General features: G+C 44.3%; 1 protein-coding gene across 2 annotated transcripts in view; it reads right to left on the bottom strand.

The window, feature by feature from the left end:
* Myo16 (myosin XVI) overlaps positions 1-26,610 on the bottom strand; it is a 482,119-nt gene that overhangs the window by 217,343 nt on the left and 238,166 nt on the right. For both annotated transcript variants that reach the window (XM_076913797.1, XM_034520363.2), the window contains exons 14-16: positions 25,641-25,746; positions 19,669-19,786; positions 7,910-8,057 (exon numbers count right to left, since the gene is read on the bottom strand). In XM_076913797.1, the coding sequence (XP_076769912.1) occupies positions 7,910-8,057; positions 19,669-19,786; positions 25,641-25,746 (372 nt within the window). The remainder of the gene's footprint in view (positions 1-7,909; positions 8,058-19,668; positions 19,787-25,640; positions 25,747-26,610) is intronic.

Raw genomic sequence — 26,610 nt, 5'->3', positions numbered from 1 at the left:
CTCAACAACAACAACAAAACAACAACAACCACTGTCACAACCAGGTGAACATTGGACAAATGAGATGTGAAATCTGCATAGCAGTGTGTAAACTTTCTCGTCTCCAAAGCCCAGAACAATCCGCCAGCTGTGGAAGACCTTGCAGAGAGTAATATATGTAAAATACAAATACACACACACACACACACACACACACACACACGATGATGAGGGTAACAGAAGCCACAGTGAGGTGCAATCCCACTAGAGAGAGAAAAAGCAGAGACAGCAGGGTATTCCACCTGGATTAGAAGATTTCTGCAACTGCCAGCCAGGAGGGAACACATATAGAAAAGGCTATGGGCATGGCACCTTGGCCAAGAAACCTGGCATATCTGGAGAGATGAGAGAAGGAAGGCTTGCAGAGCGGGATGGCAAGCCTGCAGGGAGGGTGGGCTTAGGTTCTTCTCACCTGCCAGCCTCACTGTGGGCTAGTGCTGCACAGCCAGGGAGACCCAGAGCCTTGGGCTATCTGCCTACCACAGACTCCTCCCCAGAGTTCTTTTTCCAGCAGCTGCATTGTCAGCCACTGCAGTCTCCTCTTAGTCACGGATGACCCTGTTTCTCCCCAGGGTCTGCATTTCACAATGTCTCCTCTGTGTCCTGGCCACCTGGCTTCTTGGGTGGGGCATTCCCAGCAGAACACTGAGGTTGACAGACACAGTGTGAGCCCTCACCATCACCATCACAGGCATCACCTTCTGTGTGAGTGGTCCCCCTGCGGCGTGCTGCCAACCTGACTGGACGATGCACGCATGTCTGGGGTTGAGTGGGATTACCTTCTGAATTTAGCGAAGTGTTGATATGAATAAAACCCACCCCAGCTGAAGTCGGCAGCTGGGGGTGAGGGGACCCTCAGTGTGACAGGCCTGGCCATCTTCATGTGTTTGTGAAGACCATCCTCCATTCTTTCCCCACAATTTCTCCCCTATTCCTCCACCATTTTCCCTCTCAATTTCATTTTATTCAATTTCTGTTTATTTAAAGCCCACTGTGGTCACTGTGATGGGTTAAATGAGATGTCCTCATAGTTGTCCCCAGTGTATGGTGCTGGCCTCCCTCTCTCCTTCTCCCTCTTCCTCTCCCCTTCCCCCCTCCACTCCCCTTCTGTCTCCCTTTCCCTCCCTCTCCTTCCCATCTTGTCTCTTCTCCTCCCTCCTCCCTTCCCCTCCCCTTCCTTCCTCCTCCATTTCCCTCCCCTTCCCTTCTCCAGTATATGTCTCTCTCTCTCTCTCTCTCTCTCTCTCTCTCTCTCTCTCTCTCTCTCTCTCGTGCTTGCATTTTAAGATGTGAATCCTCCGCTGTCTGTTCCTGCCATGCTTCTGTGCTAGCAAACCAGATGGTGGTGAACTCTTACCCTCTGGAGTCATAAGCCCAAATAAACCATCCTATAAAATGCTTTCTCACAGCAATCTAAGAGTCGTGCTGTGTGAGCTCAGGTGTGGCACCTTCCATTGGAGCCTCTTAGGGGTTTCATCCCTGAACAAAACAGAGCCTCACTTGACACAGCAGCCATCAGTTGCTAACAGCTCCTCAGCAAGGGGTAGGACTTCATGACCTACTCCCTTCTCTACGCTAGGCTTGATCCTTTGTATGTCCAGTGCATGCTGTCATAGCTACTTGGTGGCCCTATGTCACTGAGGCACTGAACTGGGATACAGGCAGGACAGAAGTATGTTCCAGACCTGGCTGTATATAGCTGGAACAGAAGTGTGCTGAGCCTTGTGTCAACTCCATGCTGAACATCAAGGTTTGGTTGTTTTTGTTGTTGTTTTTGTTTTTTAATTTCAGTCCCATAGTAACTTCCAAGTTCCGATTTTTAAGAGCCACAGTGGGGCGGCTGCATAGAAGAGTGGAGGGACAATCCTGGGATCCAATGCTTCTGTGGACCTGATAAACCTAACTGTTTCTTTGTAATCTTTTTTATAAAAGTATGATCTCCATTGTTCTCTGTAGGATGCCAACAGGAAAAGCTTCCTCGGGAGCAGCTGTGATGGGGTGGCGGAGGGGGAGGGGCAAGCACACACTTGGCACTGAATAGGAGCCCTGAGATCCTCACTCACATGCACTTAGTGGTCTGCCCTGGGCCCACAGAGGAGAGAAGTGTTTCTGATCCCTCTCCCTGGGAGACCTGGTCTCATTCCAACTGCACTCAATGACTGAGCACGCAGCTTTGAAGAGGGCAAAGCATGTATGGGCCACCAGATGAATATTCATGAACTGTGTTTATTGTCGCATATTCATGGGCTATAGGCAGTCCCTCATGCTGAAGACATTGTTCTCTAAAGGCTGCCAGCAACAGCAACTGGAAGCTCTAGCTCTGTGGCTACACAGGTGGGTTGAGCTGACAGCTCTGACAGCACATGAGCTTTGGCAGTGTGTTTACCCTGATAGGACAAAGGAAAGTAGTTATCCACTGTGCCCCATGACACTGTCCCCCAGGCTACCAAGACTGTGATCCAGACTGTCATTTTCATTAGATTTGGGGTCAACTAAGAGTTGTGATTTTGGACCCGGTTTTGAGTGCCTTTCTAGGAAAGATCAACTAAGGTGTCAGGGCTCTCCCCCCAGAGAAGGCAGCACTTCCCAATGGTAGCCCAGAAGAGGGCTGGGGTATGGACAGTGCCTACCAGGGGTCAAGGGAGCTCAAACTGATACACAAATGAAGGCCTCATTCATACTCAGAGGGAGGCACTGCAGGCAGGGCAGTGTGAGTGTCTAGTACAGTGGCAAAGTGTCCTATTTGAAAAAGTCTGGAGAGAAAGAAACAGCAACCATTTTCAAAATGAAACAAGTGGCCAATACATTGACTGGAGAGATGGGACTAGTCACTGGTATGACACTTTACTAGAGACATATAACAAGATCTGAAAAGACAAACACACACACACACACACACACACACACACACTACAAACACACAAGTATACATGCATACATGCACATATACACACATATGCATACACACACACTAGAGAAACATAGAAGCACACATGAATACATGTACACATACACATATACACACATATGCACATATACACATGGAAATACCTGCATACATACGTATACTTATACATAAACACACACAAACACATATAGTCACACATAACATACATAAATACTCTCACACAATACATTTGCACATTAAAAACACACACATACACACATGCACACGCACACGCACACACACACCACACACACGCTATAAACATGATCCTGTGACATCTCAGTGGGACCACCCAGTAGCTATGACCTTTTCATTTTCCAATGCCCAAAACTAGAACTCCATCTACCTATCTAGTCACAATGACCAGCAAAGCAAACTGAGGTCCACTCTATGGTCTCTATGTGTGTTCATCTCATATCTCATAATTTACAGACATTGAAATATATCTATATTTCTAAGAAGTAAGTAGGATTTGGGGGGAGGGGGATGTCAGAGATTGAGAGATGGGCACAGAAGGAGGCAGGAGCTTCCTGTTCAGAGGTAAAGTGAATCTGGGAGCTCCACAAGCCAGTGCTCTGCTGGGGTCCTGTGGGGTGTCAGGCATCTGGGACATAGTGAGAAAACCCATCCCTACCTGGTTCAGACCTGCACACTGTGTGGCAGCAGCCCCTGCTTTACTGTTAAAGCAAAACTCACTCTGAAATCCACATTTTAAAAAGTTAAAGTAGTGTTTTCATGCTTGGTAGACTTGAGGCAACATCTTCTAATAAAAAAAAAAAAAAAATGTAGTCCTCAATCAAATCGCTTACGTCTTCCTAGACAGATGCATATTGGTTCTCAGCTTAGAGCATTGGTGAGCAAGCTCGGGCCAGGTCTGGGTTTTCACCACCACATAAGTCGTAAGTAAATGTCTGGTTCTCAGAACATTTTGGGTTTGGGAATAATGAGTACGTCGTTAAGGAAAGATCCCCAGGTACGGCTAATGCACGCCAAGCCGGGGATTAGTGTTGAGCTGTGTTCTGACCCAAGAATGACTTTCTCTTTCCATGACTGAGATGCACAAGTCCGCAGGCTGATCCTTTGCACTTAGTAAAGTGTGAACTTCAGTAAAATTTCCCTGAAACTGAAGCCACCACCAGTCAGTCAGTGGAGGGAAGTCAACAATCCTCTCCACCAGAGACCTGGGACTTCGTCTTTGTGGCCATGCATACAACATGTTCTGATAAAATCAAACCATACAGCATCTCCCCTACCCGATAACAGCTCTCTCTTATCCATGTGTTCTGTTTTAGTCAAACTAACTCCATTCACTCTATTTTTATATAGAGGTGCTTTAAGTAACCATGATAAAATTACAAGGAAGCGAGCTCCCACCCTAGATCATGTGACCTTTGACCTTTCCTAATCAAACTTCATTTTGCCCCCTAAAAATCTCACCAGAAATTCCATTTATGCTAAAAGACATGTCTAACCCCCTTGTGTAATCCCTTTGACCCCTAGTTTACTATGTGAATTCACCCTCAAATTTGAACGGTGTTTATTGCTGTCCAAAACATGGAGGAGGAAGAGGAATTAAAAAGTTGATTTTCTTCCCATGGTTGAGCACACAGTTGAGATGAGGTGGGGTCATTATTAACTTGAATACTGTAGCAGGTTTCAACACAAACCACTGAGGATGGGGCAGCCAGGCGTGTTCATATCAGCTTTGCACGTGCTGGCTGGCTGGCTCAGCGCTGCTGCCCCTAGTCAGCTCATCCTCACCACGGTGACATCAAAGATGACTGTCTACAGTTACTGAGAGTCAACAAAGCCCTGTAGGAAGCTATCTCAAAAGTACCCAGTGGCAACAACAAAGCCAACAGCAAGAGATGCCTCCATGTGTAAGAGGCTCACTCATTTAAAGCTCATGCAGAAACCTCACTTTTTAAGATACAGTCACATAATACATGCAAAGACACTTGTTCAGAACTCCCCTAGATAGCTGCTTGTTGATGCTGCCTGTGGAATGACTCGCAAGCCTTGTGGATCCACCTCAAAAATAATATTTAAGCAAAAACCTACACGCTATAGCTTGTCTGGAAACCTAGTCTTGAGTAAAATTGCATTAAGTCTTCTAGACAGATGCCCAACGGTCATCTCATCTCAGCTTGGAACATGCAGATGAGCAAGCTCGGGCCAGGTCTGGATTTTCACCACCACATAAGTCATAAGTCTTATAAACACAAGTTTATAAGACCTGTGTGCAGTTTTCACACACAGGAGTTATAAACCATCAGGTTTTCCCTTGCTTAAAAATGTGTGCCTGAACAAATACTCCCATGACAACGAGTCATGTAGAGTCACCTTTAAATGACACTGAAGTTTTTCTTTACCTTAAAAAAAAAAGTCTGTGAGATGTCTTCAGATTCACCTCAGCCCTGCTGATAACCACTCTGCAGAGAACACACTTTCCTGGGAGTTAATTGCTCAGCTCTCCTGTGACAGGTGTTTGCAGCCATCACAAGTTCAAACCACGGTGACTCAGCTCTCTTTCTCTCAGAGCAGGTGAGGAGCAGGTCACCTGCTCTCAGTCAAATGACTGTTTCCCCCACAGTTTGAAGCCTGACCTCTGCTGAAGAACATTGCTGAAGAAGGTTAGGGTGCATGCCCGCACTCCTCTCCATCATCAGTCAGCCGGGAGGGGGATTAAGAGTCTCTTCTTCAGATTTAAAAGCCTAAGTTCCCTGAGGCTAAACCCACAGAGATCATTGACAAAGTGAGCTGAAGACCAGCAATGACTGCGTACGCTGCTTTTATTAAATCTCCATTTGCAGGAATAGAAATTATATTTATCTCCTACATGTAACACAGTACGAACAACAAGAAAAACGGAATGCTATTTACATAAGAAATATGCGGCAAGGAAAGGAAAAACACAGAAGAAAAGTGTAACAAGAGGAATGAAAGTTTTGTTTGGCATTGGTTGGCCAGTCTGGTTTGTGTTTCTCTGAGGTGTGGGAAGAGTGCCCTCTTGTGGGATGTGCCGCACATGCAGTCTGCCTAGTCACAGCATGACACAGGCTAGAGGTTCTTAGGCAAAGTGCTGTTTTCCTGAACTGGAGGGATGGGTACCTATCCTTGGCACAGCAAGCTCTGCAGTTAGGCAGAGGTTCTGGGTTCTAGAGAGCCTTTCTGTTCTGTAAGCAGAGATGTGTGTATAAGTGGTCTTTAATACTGATGCAGGGTCTGTCTGTATTTGTGTGGGTCTTATAGTATGTCTGGGGTCTCACAGCATGGGAATAGCTGAAATTAAAGATGCATCCGAGCATGGATTCTAAGACCACAGGCAGAGACACTGCTCGTCCTTTAGAATAACAGTCACAGAAGGCACACTAAGTGCAAGTGCCCTGCAGGCCCTAGACTGCTGCACACACATCTTACTGCTTCATGTAGATAACAAGCTGTTGTGTGTGAGAAAGGGACAGGGTGCACTGCAGGCTGCAGGCTGTGGTGGTCTGCACACTAGTGAGACATGGCATATTTCATCAATATCTTTCCTGGCTAGTGTGTGTGTGTGTGTGTGTGTGTGTGAGAGAGAGAGAGAGAGAGAGAGAGAGAGAGAGAGAGAGAGAGAGACAGAGACAGAGACAGAGACAGAGACAGAGACAGAGACAGAGAGGAGAGGAAGAGAGGAGAGGAAGAGGGATTGTGTTAATTCAGATGAGGTTTGCTCTGTTTGAGACAGAGGTCATTGAGGTTGTGCAGAATATGGGGCAAGCAGATACATCCTGCAGCACACAGGTGTCCCTGTACTCATGTGAATAGCACCCACTAGCTCTTCATAACGCATGCTAATAAGACACTTGCTTTGTTCCAGGGCGGCATTGAACTCTGTGGCTCCTGAGCATCCTGCTGAGGCTCTTCACAGGGACACCCCAGGCGCATGGCTTTGTAGCAGCTTAGGGCACTGCAGCCTCTCTTCCAAGAGAGACAAGGATGTGTTGCATCCTGTCTATGAAGTCACCATTATGCTTCCAGCCCCACAGTCTGATGACACTATTGGCCTCCTTGCTGGATCTCAGCAGCACACCATCTATCTAAGCCCTGAGGCATCTCTCAGTTGTCCAGGGTATTGCCCCCAAGTGCCTGCCTGGACTCGATAGGTCTCTGTACATCAGGAGCCATCTGAGGTATCCTCTCTCAGCTAAGATAGTCACTAGCTACTGCCTGGCTCCCTGACCTGATTTATTCATCACCAAGTCACTCTGATGACTACACACTTGTTTATCACATGCGTCCCTACAGGAACACAACAGACTAAGCCAGACAGTTCAACATAGCAAAGTAGAGATGAACTGGAAATTTCATTTCCCAGCAGCCTCTGTTCTACATAGCATTCACTCCTTATAACTCCTAATTTTCATCCAAACGCAAATCTAGCCCAGTGCTTTGTGGGGTTCTTGTTGGCTTCTGGCAGGAGAGAGTATTTGGAACCAGTGTTCCGCAGGTGACCATCTTTCTGACCTCACATGTCACCAATGAGAGCATTTTCCCCAAGCTTTGGCCTTCTGTGAAGAACAACCACCCTTGGTTTAGAGGTGGGATTCCTCTCTTCCTTGTGTAATCCCAGTGACTACTAGTGAATGCTGACTACCCACACCATGGCCTGACGTGCTAGAAGACGACAGCAGATCAGTGTGTCCCAAACAGCCAACAGCATTGGCCTGTTTACAGAATGCTAGGTTTTTGTCTTCCTTGATGAGACAACGTAAAATAGTTCAGCACATCATTAGAACCCTGCTACCCAGATAGCTTAGTCCTGACAGTAGCCAACAGTCTTCCTTTGGCCACCATTTTACCTCTGAAAAGATATGAAAGGCAAACTGAAACTGAGAACATGCTCACAATATTTAGGAAACTGTTAGGAAATCTTCGATCACTCACCGGTGTGCACAGAAGTTATTAAGGTGAAGTCCACATTTTTCTTCCATGGATAACCCATCCATCAACCAGGAGAAAATCAGAAAGCTACCCTGGCCAGGAGGCTGAGCCACAAGCCTGGACTTCTCCAGCATATAAGTAGCAATTCTGGCTGGTTAGGGAAAGAGACAGAATTCTGTTAAATGACATTGTTAATTCAATTTCCATAAATTTACATGTTAATTAATTATAAATCATGACAACAAAGCTCCTTTTCCAGCACAGACATTCAAACGAATAAGAAGAGACTTTATTTTCTACATTAGCTTAGGTCTTTCAGAGACGCTCAGCTCAAGGCATCAGGAGATCAAAGCCTTGACCCCTGCTGCCACAGCCTATGTGGTCACTGCAAACAGTTTATGTAATACTTGGTTAAGTCTGAGGAGCCAGTGCTGGTCCCTGCTCAACAGAAAAGTTCATGCTGTACACAAGAGCTCACTCTTTGTCCAGCAGTCCTTTCCCTTCAGAGAAACTTGTCAGGGTGTGGAAGATCTATCCTTATCTATCACACAAGATTTCCTCTGTGTTAGTCTGGGTTCTCTAAAGAAACAGAACTGAAAGAATGAACACACACACACACACACACACACACACACACACACACATTTATCACAACATATTTATTATATAAGTATATTTAATACATATATTTATTAGGATGTCTTATAGTCTGTGGTCCAGCTGGTCCAAAATATCTACCAATGGAAGGTCCAAGCAAGAATACAGTAGTTGTTCAGTTCACAAGGCTGGATGTCTTATCTGGTCTTCCTGATACATCAGAATCCCAAAGAAGTAGGCTCTAACTCCAGAGGAAAAAATAGACTTGCTAGCAAGAGCAAGGAGGTAGAGCATCCTTCTTCCATGTCCTTTATATAGGCTGACACAAGAGTGTGGCCTAGACTAAAGGTAGATCTTCCCACCTCCAAAGAACCAGATTACAAGTGGGTCTTCTCACTTCAAATGATTTAACTAAGAAAAATCCTTCGCAGGTGTATCCAGCTACTTGTGATTTAGTAAATTCCAGATTAACTAAAGAATAGTGGACAACCAAGAATAACTATCACGTCCTCAGTGTGCATGTATGCACGAGCATGTGTGTGCACATGTATGGACATGTATACACTTGTGTGTCAAGTGAGTGTGCATGTGTCAAGTATGTGTGCACATGCGTGTGTCAAGTGCATGTGTCTCACATGTGTGTCTGTGTATGTTTGTGCACAAGCATGTGCATGTGCATGTATGCACATGTATGCATGTGTCTCACGTGTGTCATGTGTATGTTTGTGCATAAGCATGTGTGTGCATGTGTATGCACATGTGTGCATGTGTCACGTGTGTGTCACATGTGTGCACATGTGTGTCAAGTACATGTGCATGTGTGTCTTGCATGTATGTGTGTCAAGTGTGTATGTGTTGCATATCTTCATGGATATCTGAGTAGGGAAAAATCTGAAGTTGAGATCTTATAGTTTTCATTGGTTTTTATTTTTAAACAAAAAAAGTTTGGTGATTTTTCTGTTAGATCCTAAGAGTGAAATAAATTACCAGTCAGGAGAGTGTGCACTTGACTCTGTACTGTACAGGTGTGCCACAGGTCACCACACTGGCCCTGTCCATGGTTTTCTGTGTCAGGTAAGAAGTGGAAGCTGAGAGGTCCTGGTGCCTCTGGCCTTGGACCCGGGCTGATGCACACACTCTTCTCCCAGCAAAGACTTCAGCTTCAGCTGAAGCACTGATCAGATGCCAAGTCACGAGTGACTGGAAAGCCCTCATCTAAATTCCTAAGCAGGGTAATTATTAATCATGCTAGTTAGCACATCTCCAGCAGTGAATTAAATTGCTTGGGATTAACAGGTTCTGATGAGCAAGATTGAAAGAAAATAGCATTCTGAAAGAGCATCTACATGCAAACTCAAACACAGGCGGAGCAGAGCCCAAGCAGAGACAATGCTGCAGTGTCTGACATGAACCATGAGGTCAGGGAGGCAACCGGGCTCTGGATGTGAGAGGTCCCAGCACTTGGTGCAGTCAGGTCCACTGGAAAGAGCTCCCCTCAACTGCCAGCCTGGCCTCAACATGTGTATTTCGAAATAGTTTTTATGTTGGAAACAGTCTTGACCATATATGGAGATGTCACCCTTCACAGTTGTCTCCAGACATGTACATATGAATCTATTTTCCATGAACACATGCTGTTTGTTTGTACCTATCTTAGTTAGGGTTTTATTGCTGTGAAGAGACACCATGACCAAGTCAACTCTTATAAGAACAACATTCAGTTGGGGCTGCCTTACAGGTTCAGAGGTTCTGTCCATCATCATCATGGTGGGAAGCATGGATACTGCTTCAGTCAGACAGGATACTGGAGATGGAGCTGAGAGTTCTACCTCTTGATCTGAAGGCTGACAGAACAGACTTTCTCACACTGGTCAGATTTGAGCATATATATATATATAAGACCTCAAAGCCCTGCCTCTACAGTGACACACTTCCTCTAATGAGGCCACACCCCCTCAAATAAGGCCATACTTCATAATAGTGCTACTTCCCATGGGCCAAGCATATTCAGATCACCACAGTACCCAATATTATCAGTAAGTGCCCAATACTATCAGTTAGTGCAGTATTTCACAGAGACAGGTCGTTTTTTGTTTATTTTTAAAGGAAATAGAAGAAATGAGTTACTTTCCTTCAGGCTACAGATTAGGACCACCTCCAAAGCCTCATCTCCTCCCACCTAGCAGGCTCCCAGCAGACTGTGGGCTCCAGAGAAGTCAGCCTTTTACTCATGACTATCTTCTTACTTCACAGCCTGAGCTCACTCACGCTGGGGTGAACAGTCATCTACCCGTGAGCCATCATGGAGAGAGATGTGGAAGAGCTCTTCCGGGAAGCAATCCCAGGCATTATGCTGAACCTGGCTTGGCCACTGTGTGCACCTTCAATGTCATTTTGCCCATCTTTAGTAGGAGAAAGAGAACACAGAACATCTCAGGATCCCTCTGGAGTTCCAAAAATAAATATATCTAAGGTGTCTCAGACATGGCATCTCAGACATGGTGTCTTCTCAGTGCTGGTGGGCACCTTTGTACTTTAAGCCCGTTCCTTATCTCCAAAGCCTGGACTGGGGCAGGATCAATGAAAGCACCATACCGAAAGCATCTCCAAGAAGACACATGACACCAAGAAAGCCAATGGCGTGATGCAGGTGAGGCCTCATTCATTTAGAAATCAGGACTTGACAGAAAAGTGCCAGGAACAGCCCCTCACACTCTTCATTTAAAAAACAAAACAAACAAACTCTTAATTTTACATTACCCAAGTAGGTCACACAGCCATGGTACACTGGAGGCATTTCCTACTGTGAGTGGACTATGGATTTAGCTGAATTAGGTCTGAGCTTTTTTTTCAGTACACAGAAAAGGCTGAGAGCCAAGTGCTTCCACATTTCATTCTGGGACTGTGGGTCTACATCCTTTGGAAACAACCCGGCATCTACAACTGGGAAAGGGGTAGTCTTTTACTGACGTGAAAGTGAAAGAACAGAGAGCTGTGTTGACACACCTCTGCTCCTGGCAACTCGTAGGACTTAGCAGCGATGATCATCACCATGGTACAGAAAAGGAGAATGATGCAAAGAAGTTCAGATGACTGAAGAGTTAGAGAGGAGAGCAGGGTCCATGCCAGGTTTCGGTGGCTCTATCAACCTTGTTCCTAGCCAATTCCAGGGAACTTGGGCTTGGGAATTGTGAACACATTGCCTTTTGACCTTGCTAGTGTTGTCTGAATGTGTGCTGTAGCCACACGGAATGTAGTTAGCCATAACCTTACAGATTCTTGACATCCATTATTCTTCACTTATAAGTGTCATGGAAAGTCACTGTTCTAATGACATTGTTCCCATGGCAATGTGTTTCTATAAGCGGAGTCTCTTTGTTTTCTGGGATATGTGTGCCTCTTCCCATAGTGTTTCCATCAGTCTTTTGTCAATGACATTCTATCGAGAGCCAGGCCAATTCAAGGCTTTCTCAGAGGCCCCAATGAAAGGATAAAGGGAACCTAGTTCTGTACCATGACCAGGAGCAGGTCGGACAAGGTCTAGTGTGGGGCTAGGGTCAGGGTCCTAAAGGAATCTGGTTCTTGAGAACTTGGCTTTTCCACATGAAGAAACTGTAGCCATCAGTCTTGAAGCTGTTCTGTGCTATCTGTGGCACACTTGGGATATCCTGTGCTTCTTTGGCTTGATTAGATTCAATTCTATCATAGATTTCTGTTCCATATTTTCCCCTTCAAAACTGCCAAATAAGATGCGGTGGTTCTTAAAAATTTGCTTGGTAAAAGATATAGCTTACGCAAGACCTCTTTCCCAAAGTGAATTTCAAACCACCCAGGTTATTGCCAAGAAAACTATAGTTTTCTCTCCACCTGATGCCAAGAAAGAGAAAGGTACCATAGCTGAAAACAACACTCCCATAACTCACTGAACATGGGGAGGTTGGTTTGGTGCCTACACAGAGCCTTCACTCCCACTTTTCAGTGCCTTTGGAACGGGAAGGTATACTTCATGTTACCCAAAGAGAAATGTGACACCAACCCAGCCACAAACTCTTTGATCTACAATGGTGTACCACCCGCAACAGGGCAAGGATAGCAGAAAGCTTACGGAAGGAAACAATCAATATCTGATTTAACCTAAGGTCTAACCTAACTCCATGAGATGGATCCCATACTCAACACTGCTTGGGTAGCCAAGCACATGACACTAAGTAGCTCGGGGATCTAGGAAAAAGGTCACAGCAATGAAATGACTGCTGATGGTATTGTGTTCTGCTCACAGACCAGCATCTCACTCAACCACCATCAGAAAAGCTTGTTCTTGCAGCAGATGAAACAAATACAGAGACCTGTAGCCTGAAAGTGAGAGACCTTGGAAGAGTCATCCCTGAATGAATGTCTGCATTGAATCCACCCCCTCACATTTTTTCCCTCTGCAGAAGAGGAGGCAAAAAGTGTAAGAACCAGAGGGCATGGGGACACCAAGAAACAAGGCCCTCTAAATCAAGTGGACAAAGCTCACATGAACTCACAGAGACAGAGCCATGCACAGGGCCTGCGCCGGTCTGCACCTGGTCCTCTGTGTATGTCTTATAGCTTCCAGTGTAGTGTGTTTATGGGACTCCTGAGCGTGCGAACAAGTGGGTCTCTAATTCTTGTGCCCTCTCTTGGGCTTGTCTCATTGTCTTTTCCAATTCTGATGTGTTATTCTTGTTTAACATATTTTATTATTATATTATCTTCATTGTATTGTATTACTATGTTTCTTAGAAGCCTTTTATTCTGAGAGACAGAAAGGGAGTGGATCTGGATGTGGGGGGAGTGGAAAGGAACTGGGAGGGGTAGAGGGATGGACACCATAAGCAGGATATACTATGTGAGGGGGGAAATCAATTTTCAACTAAAGGAACATTTGCATGTTCTCTAGGGTGACTGCTAGTCTCATAATTTTGTTCACTTAAAAGAAGAGCTGTAACTCGGGCACTGGGGACAATCTCTTCCTTCAGCTCACAGGTGTACTTGTATGGCAGTCTATGAACCTCTGCTTTCTTGGGCAAGAGAGTGAAGATCAGGATGAAGTCAGTGGAGGCAAACACAGGGTGCTTTCTGACTCAGTAGAGCCTTCTTTGGTAAATCTTTCCCTATGTTTGCACACTGGTTCCCTGTGCACTTCCCTGTGTGGTGAAGTCCCTCAACTCTGAAGGAAGATGGTTCCTACATTGGGGAACCAGGAATGACAGCTCTGTTAAATTAGTAATCAGCTGGGGAAAACAAGGAGGGAGCCAGATCAATGTTATTTGTTAATAAAATTTATACAAAATTAAAAAAAAATTAGTTTATAGCTGCTGGTTCATTAAACTAAGCCTGGTGTTTTTTATGTTGCAATTTGTGGTTACATTCTGGCAAAATAATTAGAGTTAAATTATTTAAAAATCACAATTTAAAAATGTTTTCCTAATAACAACCATTAGAAAAAACATCTATCAGCCTTAACATTAGTATGATAATTCTCCGTGGCCAATACAATGGTAATCACTGCTTTGTACATGCTGATAACTTAAGCAAATATAGTCTACCATAAAGCGCAAACACATCATGTCATCTTCATTTACTTGACCTGATTTGAATATAATAGTCTTACTGCAGTTTCATTAGCTTTTGTAGTGAATATTTACAATTCAGCTGCTTTCGTAGCAGTTAAACCGGAGTGAATGAGCTGTCCTTGTGGTAGTTTAAATTAATGCATCTTTTCTTTTTATAAAGTGTGTGTGTTCATGTGTGTGTGCATTTGTGTGTGTGGTTTGTGTGATGTGTATCTACACCTGTGTGTGTGGTGTGTGTGTATGGTGTGTATTGTATGTGTATGTATGTGTGCACCTGTGTGTGTGCATGCTGGTGTGTAGTGTGTGTATTGTATGTGGTATATGTGTGTGCACCTGTGTGTGTGGTATGTGTGGTGTGTTTATATTTGTGTGTGTGTGTGTATGTGTGTGTATGGTATGTGTGGCATGTATGTATTTGTGTGTGTGTGGTATGTGTGTGTATGTGGTATGTATGTGTGTGTTCGTGGTGTATGTGTGTGTGTGTGTGTGTGTGTGTGTGTGTGTGTGTGTACATCCTGGTGCACTCTCTAGCATGCATGTGAAAGCCAGCAGTGGTCATTAGGCATCCTCCTTGGTGTGTTTCCATCTTAGTGTTTGTGACGGTATTTCTCACAGGCGCTCACTGGATCCATTGGACTGGCTGGGCAATGAATTCTGCTGGTCTGCCTGTCCCTGCCTACCCAGTGCTAGGGTTACAGACATGTGTTCATAACCACACCTGCTTCAGCCTGAGCCCTGGGCATCCAGACTCAAGTCATCCTTACAGGCAGACACTTGATCAGTCATCTCCCACTAGCTCCATCCCGTTCACTAGAGAGAGCCTTGGTTCAGAAGCACAGCTTCAGGAATATCCAGTGTTACTTTCCCTTAGCTGTGGAAGTATTTGTTCTTCAACTGAAACCATCTTTGTGCCCTGTGATAGGCTGAATTGTGTCCCACAAAAGATGCTCAAAGCACTCACCTCAGGACCTGTGTGTCAGGGAAGGAGCTGATTATAAAATCTGGTTCCCTAATTGTTTCTTGATTGGGTCAATAAAGACAGCAGAAGCCAATTGCTGGGTGAAGGGAATAAGTTGAGTTTTCTGGGTCCCAGGAGGAAGAGGAGGGGATGAGGTGAGATTTGGAATTTGGACCAGGCTACGGAGTGGAGAGGAAGACAGACATGTAGGTCTAGGAGACATAGTTTGTGGCCTCTGCAGGTGGCAGAGGCTAAGGAGAATGGGGCAGGATATTCTTCAATCAGCCATTGAGTTATTTGGCCAGTTTGAAAATAATAAAAGTCTCTAGTGTTTTCCTTCCTCAGGGATAAAAGGGGCAGGAGAAGAGAGCAGGCAGCTGGGGTGGTTAGCCAGTAGCTCCAGGCATTCCCGGGGGTGGCAGGCAGTTGTTGGGCAGCTTAGCAGAGCCAGCTGGAGGAACAAAGTGGAGCCAGCTGAGGTGTGATCTCGGAGCTAAGTCCTGAGGGATTGCAGTACCGGGCAAGGAGACCAGGCAAGGAGTAAGCGTGCTTCTCGAAATTACACGCAACACCTGTGCGTGGGCCTTACTTAGAAACAGCATCTGTACGGAGCACTCATGTTTCGCTGAGGGCAGCCTGGAGGAGGGTAGGTGCTAACGTGGTATATGGGGCACTCTTCTAAGAAGACACAGCAAAGGCATGCGTCAGTGGAGGCAGTGCTGGTATGTATGCCAAACACTGAAGTGTGTGGTGAGTTCAGAAGTGGGGCTAGGCCAGTAAGGCTCTCCATGGGAGGTGTCAAGAATACCCATCTGCAGGTACCACAGTTCAGGCTTTGAGACTTCAGGTCAATCAGTCGGTTCCTGGAGGCTTCAAGCTGCCTGCTCATATATTTGTGTTGTATGACAGTTTCTTCAGAACTGAAGCCTTTCTTCCAGAAGGGAGGGTGGGCCATGGGACCCAGGATGAAAACAGATGTCTCCTCTGAGAATGCTGAAACTTAAGATGCCAAGGGCCCCTCCCCAACTTTAAAGAACCATTGTTGAACCACTGTTGGAGGCAAGACTGACCAGAGCCACAGAGAGGATGTTCTCAGGCCAGTGGAGCTGCTGCAAGTGGTGCTGGCATGCAGGGTTGCAGTTTTGCAGTCATCACTCATGTTAGGGTGAGTGACTCAGCTGTCAGGTGACCCATCTGTTTTTGAGTCCTCCCTGTTCCTCCTAAGTAACCACTTACCGAGTGTCCTGTTAGTGACTCCAGGAAAAAAATCACTGATTCTCTAAGCTGGACTTTGGTGAAATTGTTACTTAAGTCTCTTGTGGAGTTTCTTTCTGGGGTGAGTAGGAGTGTGTGTATGCTTGTCTATGTGTGTCTATGTGTCTGTGTGTGTGTGTCTATGTGTGTGTCTGTGTGTATCTATGTGTGTCTGTGTGTGTCTATGTGTGTGTCTATGTTTCTGTGTGTCTGTGTGTATATCTATGTTTGTGTGTGTTTGTGTATGTGTCTGTTTGTGTGTCTGTGTGTGTCTATGTTTGTGTGTGTCGCTCTGTGTGTGTCTGTATGTGTCTATGTGTGTGTGTCTGTGTGTATCTATGTGTGTCTGTGTGTGTCTATGTGTGTGTCTATGTTTCTGTGTGTCTGTGTGTATATCTATGTTTGTGTGTATTTGTGTATGTGTCTGTTTGTGTGTCTGTGTGTGTCTATGTTTGTGTGTGTTGCTCTGTGTGTGTCTGTATGTGTCTATGTGTGTGTGTCTGTGTGTGTGTCTATGCTTGTCTATGTGTATCTGTGTGTATGTATGTCTGTGTGTGTCTATGTGTGTGTCTACGTGTATGTGTCTGTGTGTCTCTGTGTGTGTGTCTATGTTTGTGTGTGTTGCTGTGTGTATGTCTGTCTATGTGTGTGTCTACATGTGTGTGTCTGTGTGTGTCTATGTGTGTGTGTCTATGTGTGTGTCTGTGTGTGTCTATGTGTATGTGTATTTTTCTGTGTGTCTGTGTGTATGTCTATGTGTGTGTCTGTGTATGTGTCTGTTTGTGTGTCTGTGTGTGTGTCAATGCGTGTGTGTCTATATGTGTATGTGTGTGTGTATATGTGTGTGTGTGTGTGTGTGTGTGTGTTGGGTCCCTCCAGAAAAAGTCACACACAACACTTTGTTACAGCATGTCTCAGACACTGACATTCTGGAACATTCCCAGGTTTCATACCCACTTCATTTATCTATGCTCACATGAACAGGGAAACAAGGCTTCATGTCCCTTACTGGACCCCAGAATCTCAGACTAGCAGTGGGCAGAGGTCTCATCTTCAGACTTAGAGTCCTCTTAGCACAAAGAAGCATCTTTGTAGCAATCTTGCCTTAGTGTTCTGACTGCATACAGCTGCTTATAAGACTCTGTTCTCCACTCCCTCACCACATCTGAGCACATCATTGTCATGATGAAAAAGCCTGCAGCACCTCTGAGCCTCTATGATGGATGTTCTTCCTGTGATTAACTGACTGGCATGGACCATATCCTTACACAGAACAGCACACTTTTGTTCTCAAGCCCCATCCATATGGTAAAATGGATGTCACAGTTTCCTTTTACAAAGAGCAGAGATGAGCTCTGAGGTTGAGCCCTTCTGCTCAGTTGGGTTTTGTGGGAACAGGACAAGTCTTCATGCGCCTCTGAGAACACAATCCTAGAACAGCACTGACTTTTCTGTGATCTTTCCAATTAGCTTTATTTGTCTTAATTTTAAAATCCTAGACAAATGGTCTCTAAAGCATTTAGCTAGATTTTTTTTTAAAAGAACACAGCAGGAAGCTTTCACAACTACAGATGTAATCGACAATCAACGAGGTCTGATGGGTCTTGATTAGAACAGAATGAGAAAGCGAATGGAAGGAATGTGGAGAAAGCCTTCCATGGTATCTTCAAAGTGTTTTTCCCAAGGGAAGAGGCAATCAAGTCACACACAGAGCCCAGAGAGTCAACCAAAGCTACACACAGAGCCTAGGTTCCACTGCGCTCGGGCCAAATACTTTCCCTTGAGGAATCAGAGGTAGAATACACACAAAGATGCCACATCCTAGTCACTTGAGCCTTTTAAGTACTTAGGGGTGTAACTGGGCAGGATCATGAGAACTACCTGATAATAGAGTGTGATTGATCACCAGAAGGGGCTCCAGAAGTTTCACTGCACTTTTCCAACACAGTGTGTGTGTGTGTGTGTGTGTGTGTGTGTGTGCCTGTGTACACGTGTGTGTGTCCTTGTGAGTGCATGCCACGTTGTGAATGTGAAAGTAAGAGGACATTTCTCCTGTTCCACCTCCCATCTCACTATAGAAGCACTGGGTTTGCAGACACGTGCTGCTGTCCCTGGCTTCCCTGAGGACTTGAACTCAGGTCCTCTCGGCGGCAGAGCAGCTTCCTCACCCACACTCCTCAGCATCTCTCACGTGTCTATGACAATTTTCTATACTAACATTTCCAATGTGGGGACTCACGAACTCTACAGGAGAAAGAGACGAAATACAGGAAGAACAATGTCTGGCACCTTTAGGGGCAGTCAGTAAGTTCCTGGGGTGAAGAGGATATGGATAGAGAAGAAGTCATTCTAATGGAGCCCCAGATGCAGGGTCTCTCCTTGGCAATGTGATGACTAGGTCTGTGATGCATTGGCATGGGGTGGGGGAGAGGCTGCACTAGGCTCAGTAGGAGCCATGCTCTCAAACATCTGTGAGTATGAGGCTCTCCGAGGAATGTCCTTCCACACAGTGGAGCTAGCAGGTGGCCAGTGACTGGCTTGGGATGCAACTCTGCTGACAGACTACCTGATCAATCTGACCACAGTCCTCACCTCGGTCTGCACATCCATGTGGCAAAGGACAGAGACAACCTTTCCTGTCTGGTCTCTGGGAACTTCTCACCCAGGAACCTTACACTATTCCCAGGACCAGTCAGTAAAAACTTGAATTGTAAATAAACTTCCAGAAAAAAATACATAGCTAATATTTAAAGCAAATAAGAAGCTAATTCTGATCCATTTTAGTTTGGTGATTAATTTAATGTTTATATTGGTTGTAATTCAATCTTTTTTTTTTTTTTTTAAATTCAGATTTGATTTAAACAGATCCCACTGAGCTACGTGAAGGAACTGCACATGGCTATGATTTGTTTGAGTGTTTGCATCTTTGTGGGAGAAGGACTGTTCCTGACAGGTTTTTGTTTTGTTTTGCTTGGTTTTGTTTTTTTGGTAAACTCTTCTTCTGTGTCATGTTAGTTATACAGCAATCCTCCTGGGAAGGCTCGCCTTGCACTTGAGAATATTCCCAGTAAAGTCTGAACTTGAAATCCGACACCTCAGGATTCAGAAGGCATCCCAGGCTCCCCTGGGCATACCTGGTCATCGTTATTATAAGACATGTCTAGGATACGGACAAGATTTATAAATCCATAAGCGGTGGCGAGTGAATTCTCTTCCAGTGATGGCCTGTGGATGGCTTCCCTCTGCTCTGTGCTGACTTGGGGTTGTCTAGATAGTGAATGTAAGCTTCACAGGCCCCATGGCCTCTGTCTCTCTGGGAGCAGGGGCCCTCTGCTGGCTATGTGCAAACTCACCTCCAGTTACGTGTTTTCTCCTCTGACAGAACTGCAGTTCCCAGTACTGTATGAGGCAACTGGACACATTGTTGAGTGTGGTCTTGGCATGTCCGAAGGCTTCTAAGATGCAGATGGCCTGCAGTACAGGAGAGAATTTGATTGGACCACTTCTTTTAATTTGTGATTCCGTGATGACTTTTAATTCAGGCAAGTTAATAAAAATTAACTATCACAATATCCAAGTATCATTCATTACACATGAACATTTATATAACCTAGTATGGAACACTGATTACCCAATACTATAATATTTATATTGTAAAAAAGATGTATTCCAATATATGAACAATTCCACACTTCATTTTCTCAGTATAGCTTTCCAGAAGCAGGAATTCTCTGTCAAAAGATGTGTAGGAGCCAAGACTCTTTTTCTTTCTTTTTTTCTTATTGAATATTTTATTTACATTTCAGATGTTATCCCCTTTCCCCATTTCCCCCTCCTCCTGCTTCTATGAGGATGTGCCCCCACCCACCCACTCTCACCTCCCCATCTTCAACTTCCCTCACACTGGAGCATCATGGGACCAAGGATCTCCTCTCTCACCAATGTTGGACAAGGCCATCCTCCCTTACATATACAGATGGTGCCATAGGTCCCTCTCTATGTGCTCCCAAGCTGGTGGTTTAGTTCCTGGAAACTCTGGTTGGTTGGTATTGTTGCTCTCCCCATGGGGCTACAAACCCTTTCAGCTCCTTCAGTCTTCTCTCTAACTCCTCCAATGGGAACACCTTGATCAGTTCAATGGTTAGATGTGAGCATCTGCCTCTGTATATTTCAGGCTCTGGCAGACCTCTAAGGAGACAGCTATATTGTGCTCCTGTCAGCATGCACTTCCTGGCATCCAAATCTGTGTCTACCTTTGGTGACTGCACATGGGATGGATACCCAGGTGGAACAGTCTCTAGACGGTCCCTCCTTCAGTTTCTGTCCCAAAATTTGTCTTCATATTGTTCCCATAAGTATTCTTAAAGTAAATAAAAAATGGAGAGTCATAGCAAGGATGCTGGGAATATTCTGCTTTCGGGAAGGCTCTGTGCTGTCCACATAATGGATGCTGAAGTATTAAGATTGTCCTTTCCTCAGATGCAAACTACAAGTGCACACAAGATGGTAGTCCTGTTAATACGGTGTCACATACTTTACCTGCCTGCATGCAAATGAAGACCAGTGTTACACACACACACACACACACACACACACACACACACACACCACATTGCATGAGGGAGGGGCTGATGGTATATGTGCACATGTGTGGGGATGACGTTGGGCATCCTAATCTGTCATTTTCCATGTTCTTCCCTTACAACCGGGTCTTCCCCTGAATCTGTAGCTAAGATGACAGCCAAGAAGCCTCGTGATTCTTCTGTCTCTGCCTCCGCAGTACAGGAGTTATAAGCTCATAGATCACTTTCCTGTTTTTTTACATGGGTGCTGGAGTCTGACCTCAGGCCCTTTCTACATTCTTACCAACTGAGCCACACTCCCAGCTCCTTGATGTTTTTGAAAAGAGGAACTAGAAATGGCAGAAACCTGAGTCCTTCCTAATCCCTGGGCAAGCTTACACGTGCTTCAACACTCAGGCCTGCTAACCCCCTTCCTGGCTACACTGTGGCCCATCGCTACCCACCCTCTCTTGCAGAAATGGGACTAAACAACTAATTAAAGTCACTGTCATGGCCCCTCACTACCTTGTGTTTTGTCTCAAAGGTTCAGAGCCCATGGTTCTAAAACTCGAGCGAAAAGCCCTTGGCGTGGACCCGGGATCTGAGATATTATCTAAACAAGTTTCTTCAAATATTGAGCATGAATTAAAATCCACTTCTCATCCGTCAACTGACTGTGACACTAATAAGGAACTGAGTAAGCGTCCAAATGTATGAAAATCTGGAAAGTTCTTTCTTGGTTAAGAATCTACACTGAAACAGAGGGCTATAAGCTATCGTAAACAGGCAGCTTCTGTGGAAATCTACCAGCCTGAGTAGTCATAGACCTTGTAAATAGGCAGCCTTGGTGGATAGTACCAACTTAGATAAGGACAAGTGAATCATAGGCAGAGTCATAGTGACCTGTCCCCTGAACCTTTATCCAGCTGACACTCTGTTCTGAAAGATCTGTACTCCCCCTGAATACCTATGCTCCTGCGCTATCTCCTTCCCCACATCCTGCATTTTTGTGTTTATAACCCCTGTGTTAAAAAGTAAAAATTATGATTTGATAATAATAATAATAAAAAAATCTACAACTATCTTAAATCCAGCTTCCAAGTAGCCACCAGGTGGCAAAAGGCCACTCTACTGATTGAATGGGTCCTCATCATACACCCTTTAATTTATAACATTATCTTGAGATAATCATTATTCATTTTAAACAAATGTATTTGGTACATTTCTTAAGTGTTTTTAGCATTTGCTATATTTAGGCATTTATTAATTTGAGAGACATTCTGCATAATTGACTACTATAAAGTGACACTTTGATCGCAACCACAAATCAAAAATGTTAAACATAATAATGAAATGTGTACAACTATCTGACTTGAAGCTTAGGTTTCTGAAGACACATTCAATCTTTACAAAATGCTATGATTTGGGCTTGAAAATTAATACAACCCAAAACAAATTGATCGCAGGCATGACACAACTGCCAGTCCAATAATTGTAGTGATCTTAAAAAATTACATAGAATAGGTAACTATGGATATGTTAAAATTAATAGTGCGATTCCTTCTCACTGAATAAACATACTGTAAAATAATTATTTTTAAAAGCCATAAAATCAGATTTATTTTAAAAATATTTTAGATTTGAGGCATTTCTGTATTGTATTTGACAATAAAGTGATGGTTTATTATTTTATAAGAAAGAATATCATGAATGATGGGTGATGTGTGTCCAGACAGGAAGTGTGGAGCAGTAATTATCTGATTACATCCAGTGTTTTTTGTAGCTGCCTCCCTATCTTAGGTTAGCAAACAACACACTTCAAAGCGGGGAACAAGTCCCTTCAACTGCCCACCCCATTCTGCTTCACTCTAACACAGGATAACTTTTGTGTGCTTTCTGTGTCTTGTGTGTAAAGCACTCAGCTTTGTGCCAGCCACAGAGCAGACCCATGTATGACCAATAATGATTCTCTTTCCATCAGTGACTGACTGCAGACACACATCTGCTGTGCTTACTTTGTGCCTACCCACATCTAACATGAGGTGTCTGTGTAAATACGTGCGTGCCTGTGATGGTTTTCAAACTTCACCATCAGAATCTCTACTTTCCCATCATGGAAATAGAATCACCAACTGTCAGGATCATTGACTCCAAATGTCCTAGCTGGGATTTGAACCAAGGTATCGGCTACAGAGTCACACACTGAATCCTAGCCTTGTGCTAACTTCATCCAATTTGTCTTGGATTAGCAATGAAGACATGTGACACTAATGTAAAGCTAAAGCCATTTGAAAAATGTAAATCTTAAGACTGTTTCAATGCACACAGTGCCGCGTTCTTCCAGATGACGGTGCCAAGCTTGAAACTGCCAGCTAGTTTCTTCTTTTTAAGCTAGTTAGCCAATAGGTGGCGCTAAATAGCTGTATTAGGAGAAATGCTGAGAAAACCCAAAATTGGTATATTCTACTGCCTCCCTTGACTCTGAAACGTGATTATGAGAAGAGCACATAGCCATAAAAATTTAAATAAAATATATAGAAAAAATACCTACTTGAGCCCTCAATGTTTACTGATTAAAACTTTATTGACCTGATTTTTTTCCCCATTTATACTGTGTGGTATAAATTTTATAGTTAAAATGACTATGTGCTGTGAAAGTAACTAATTATATTGTTTTATTTCCTAGAAATAAAGGTCTGGGGGCTCCTGAATGAATATCCACACATCCATTAATCAAATGTAGCCTGTCACTCCCCTCTGCAAAGGGACTTCTTAGTAAAGGCTTATTTATTTAAATCATTGGAACAGAATTGAAGGAGCCTGAAACTCATTAGGAATGGAATGGACCAAAAGTCCCAGGCAATTTCTTTCAAAAACGTGGTTTTTCTGCTTCAATAAATCCAATGACATGGAAAGGCCCTGCCTCTGATCATCAAGATTCAGATATAGGGGTTAGACACAAAGCAGGGTTGGGGGCTTAGCTGCTCGCAGACTTAGGGTGGGAGAGCAATACCTCTGAAATTGGACTCCACCTGCCATTAAGCACATGGAGCACAGCAAACACATGGGAGGCCTCTCACAGCAAGGGGATGCCCTGCAAGACTGGGTCTGGAACATCTTTGCCATGTGGTCACAGACCTGGGTACAGGGAGCAAGCTCACATTTGGTCCTCGGCGCCCCACCGTCCTTAGGGTCTTTCAGACCCAGCTATGTCTTTGTCTTCATTTCTTCCTCCTGGTTCTTGTGAGCACCATCTCCCAGGAACATGAACTGAGAGGTCATGGACCTCTCAGACTCACACCCCCTTAATCTTATGGGGGTGGCTGCATGTGGCTTTGAGAAGGCTGTCATGGTGTTAATTTCAGGAGGTTCCTTCATTACCCTAGAGTGACAGTCATTAGAGATGCCTCCCATCCACTCTCACGTTTATCTCTCTAGCTTCCTTTCACGTGTATAATCTTTGCTAACTGAACAAGACGCTGACTTCCATCACACAACAGTCTGCTTTAGATACCACCAGCCTTCCCCTGGTTTGTTGGTCATGTCCCAGGCCCAGGTGCAGCTCTCTGCCCGTCAGCCAGTGAGAGGTCTCCCACCGAGTGTTCACAATCAGCCTCTCAGGATAGCTCACCTGTCTTCACCTGAGAGTTTCCTCTCAATGTAGCTGGCTCTCAATTCCAACCCCATTGCTTAATAGCTGTGTGCACCAAGGGTGCTCGATCCACTGACTCTGTTCTGCTAGCCAAATCTTCATCCCATACAGAATTTAGTAGCTACTGAATTTTACAGATGCGCTGTAATGTCATACAGGTTTACAATTAGTTCACAAATTTATCTGACGCTTGCATAAATCCCTGTTTATTCCCCGGGATGCTCTGCTGAACCTGCACTGGGCTTCATGAACTTAGACAACGATATTTGTGTGGATGATATGTAACGTAGAGAAATGCACAGTTAGGATGGAATTTAAACATATCATGAGGAATGAGGAAAACAAAGAAGGCATTTCACTTGAAATCTGCATGGAGCCAGGGGCTTGATTTCCCCCCAGTGCCAGCAGACTTGGGAGAGTTACACCCAGCTAACTCAACAGGAATTGAAAAGTAGTCACTTAAACTAAATAACAAAGCCAATTTGCATAAAGTGATCAGAGTGCATTTTAGAAATTGCCAAGCCCGTTCGTTCTCTCTCGACGACGATCATTTTAATAGATGATTATCTTAGGTGGTGATGTAGAGGGGAGACTATTGTTCCCTGTCACTCCAATTAAGTCAATAGATTCTGTTATTTCCATTAGTTAACCAGCGTTTATCTTATAACCATGCTGATTTATTCATGCTTTCATTTGGGAGTATCAGCCGCTGGTATGTTAGCATATTTGAATAGAGGCTTGCCAGTCTTCTCAAGTCAACTCCAACTGTTACATTAGAGCTGTAGAATGGACCGCTGTGTTGCTGAAGAGTGTGCAGGCTTAATAAATAGCTGTAGATTAAAATCATCCATGTTTACTGTGGCCACTTCTTTTTAAAAATAAAAACATTGCAGGCTTATAGTTTGCTCTGAAGATTGTGCCAGAGATGCTTTTCGGGCAATTCCCAGCAGAAGTATCAGCGGCATTCTGTGCAAACACACAGAGATCTTTTCTTTTCACTCACAGTCTTTGACCATGGTTTGACCATGGTGATGTCCCCTGTATTTGCAAATGACCTTGCTCTTGGCTCTATCCTCTCACTCCCATATCCACCAGCCCAGAAGCCACTTACATGCTTGAATCTGGAGTCAAACATGGTGCAGCTGGAGCTGGCTCTGCTGGTCAGGTGTTTCATGATCTGCTTGCTGGCTTGGGTCTTCCCTGACCCTCTTTCTCCGCTGAGAGAAAATGGGAGAAAACACAAACTTACCGGCTTAGAAGAGGAAAAAAAAAAAAAAAAAAAAAAGAGCCAGAGAAGATTCTCAGACCCAGGGATGGAGGGAGGCATGGTGCTGTCAGGGAATTGATGGGACATGCTTTTGTCAATTGGATAGGTTTGTCCTAAACACCAAATCAGCAGGAGTCCTGTCTTGTCAGTGGGTGTTGGATGTCAGAATTCCAGAGGACCACCTGGCACCTGTCCTCCTGTGGCTGAAGTGTGAGCCAGATTTTAATTAATTGATTAAAGTGCACTTGCTAAAAAAAAATGTTGAAATGTTAATAATTGAACTCTCAACTTGACGAATGGTCCCCTCTTCTTTGCTCCATCACCCTGATTCATAGAAGCTACAGGGACCAAAACAAGTCACCAACTTTAAGATGTGACATTAAAATAGAGTTTGTAAGGCAAACTAAAAATGATGTCTTACCCGGTGCTAATTTATGGAATATCTATTCTGGAGATGTTCAACTTTTCCCCTTTTTATTGAAATATTTTTTTCCTCTAACATACTATATACTGATTACAGTTTCCCTTCCTTCTGTTCCTCCCAGTTTCTCCCCACCTCCAGTGTGATCCAGATCCACTCCCTTTCTCTCTCCCATTAGAAAAAGAAAAAACTTCTAAGGGGTAATAATAAAACAAAATAAGAAAAGCTCTAAAAAAAAAAAAAGAAAAAGAAAAACTAACACATTGAAGTTGGTCAGGAAAAACCAACAGAAGAAAACGAGCCCAAGAGAAGGCATGAGAATCAGACACCCACTCATCTGCACACACAAGACTCCCATAAACACATTAAACTGGAAGTCATAATATATACTCA

This window comes from Arvicanthis niloticus, chromosome 16, assembly GCF_011762505.2.
Source record: "Arvicanthis niloticus isolate mArvNil1 chromosome 16, mArvNil1.pat.X, whole genome shotgun sequence".
In the NCBI taxonomy this organism is placed as follows: Eukaryota; Metazoa; Chordata; class Mammalia; order Rodentia; family Muridae; genus Arvicanthis; species Arvicanthis niloticus.
The sequence above is the reverse complement of the archived record's forward strand: the minus strand, read 5'-3'. Positions and strand labels throughout refer to the sequence as shown.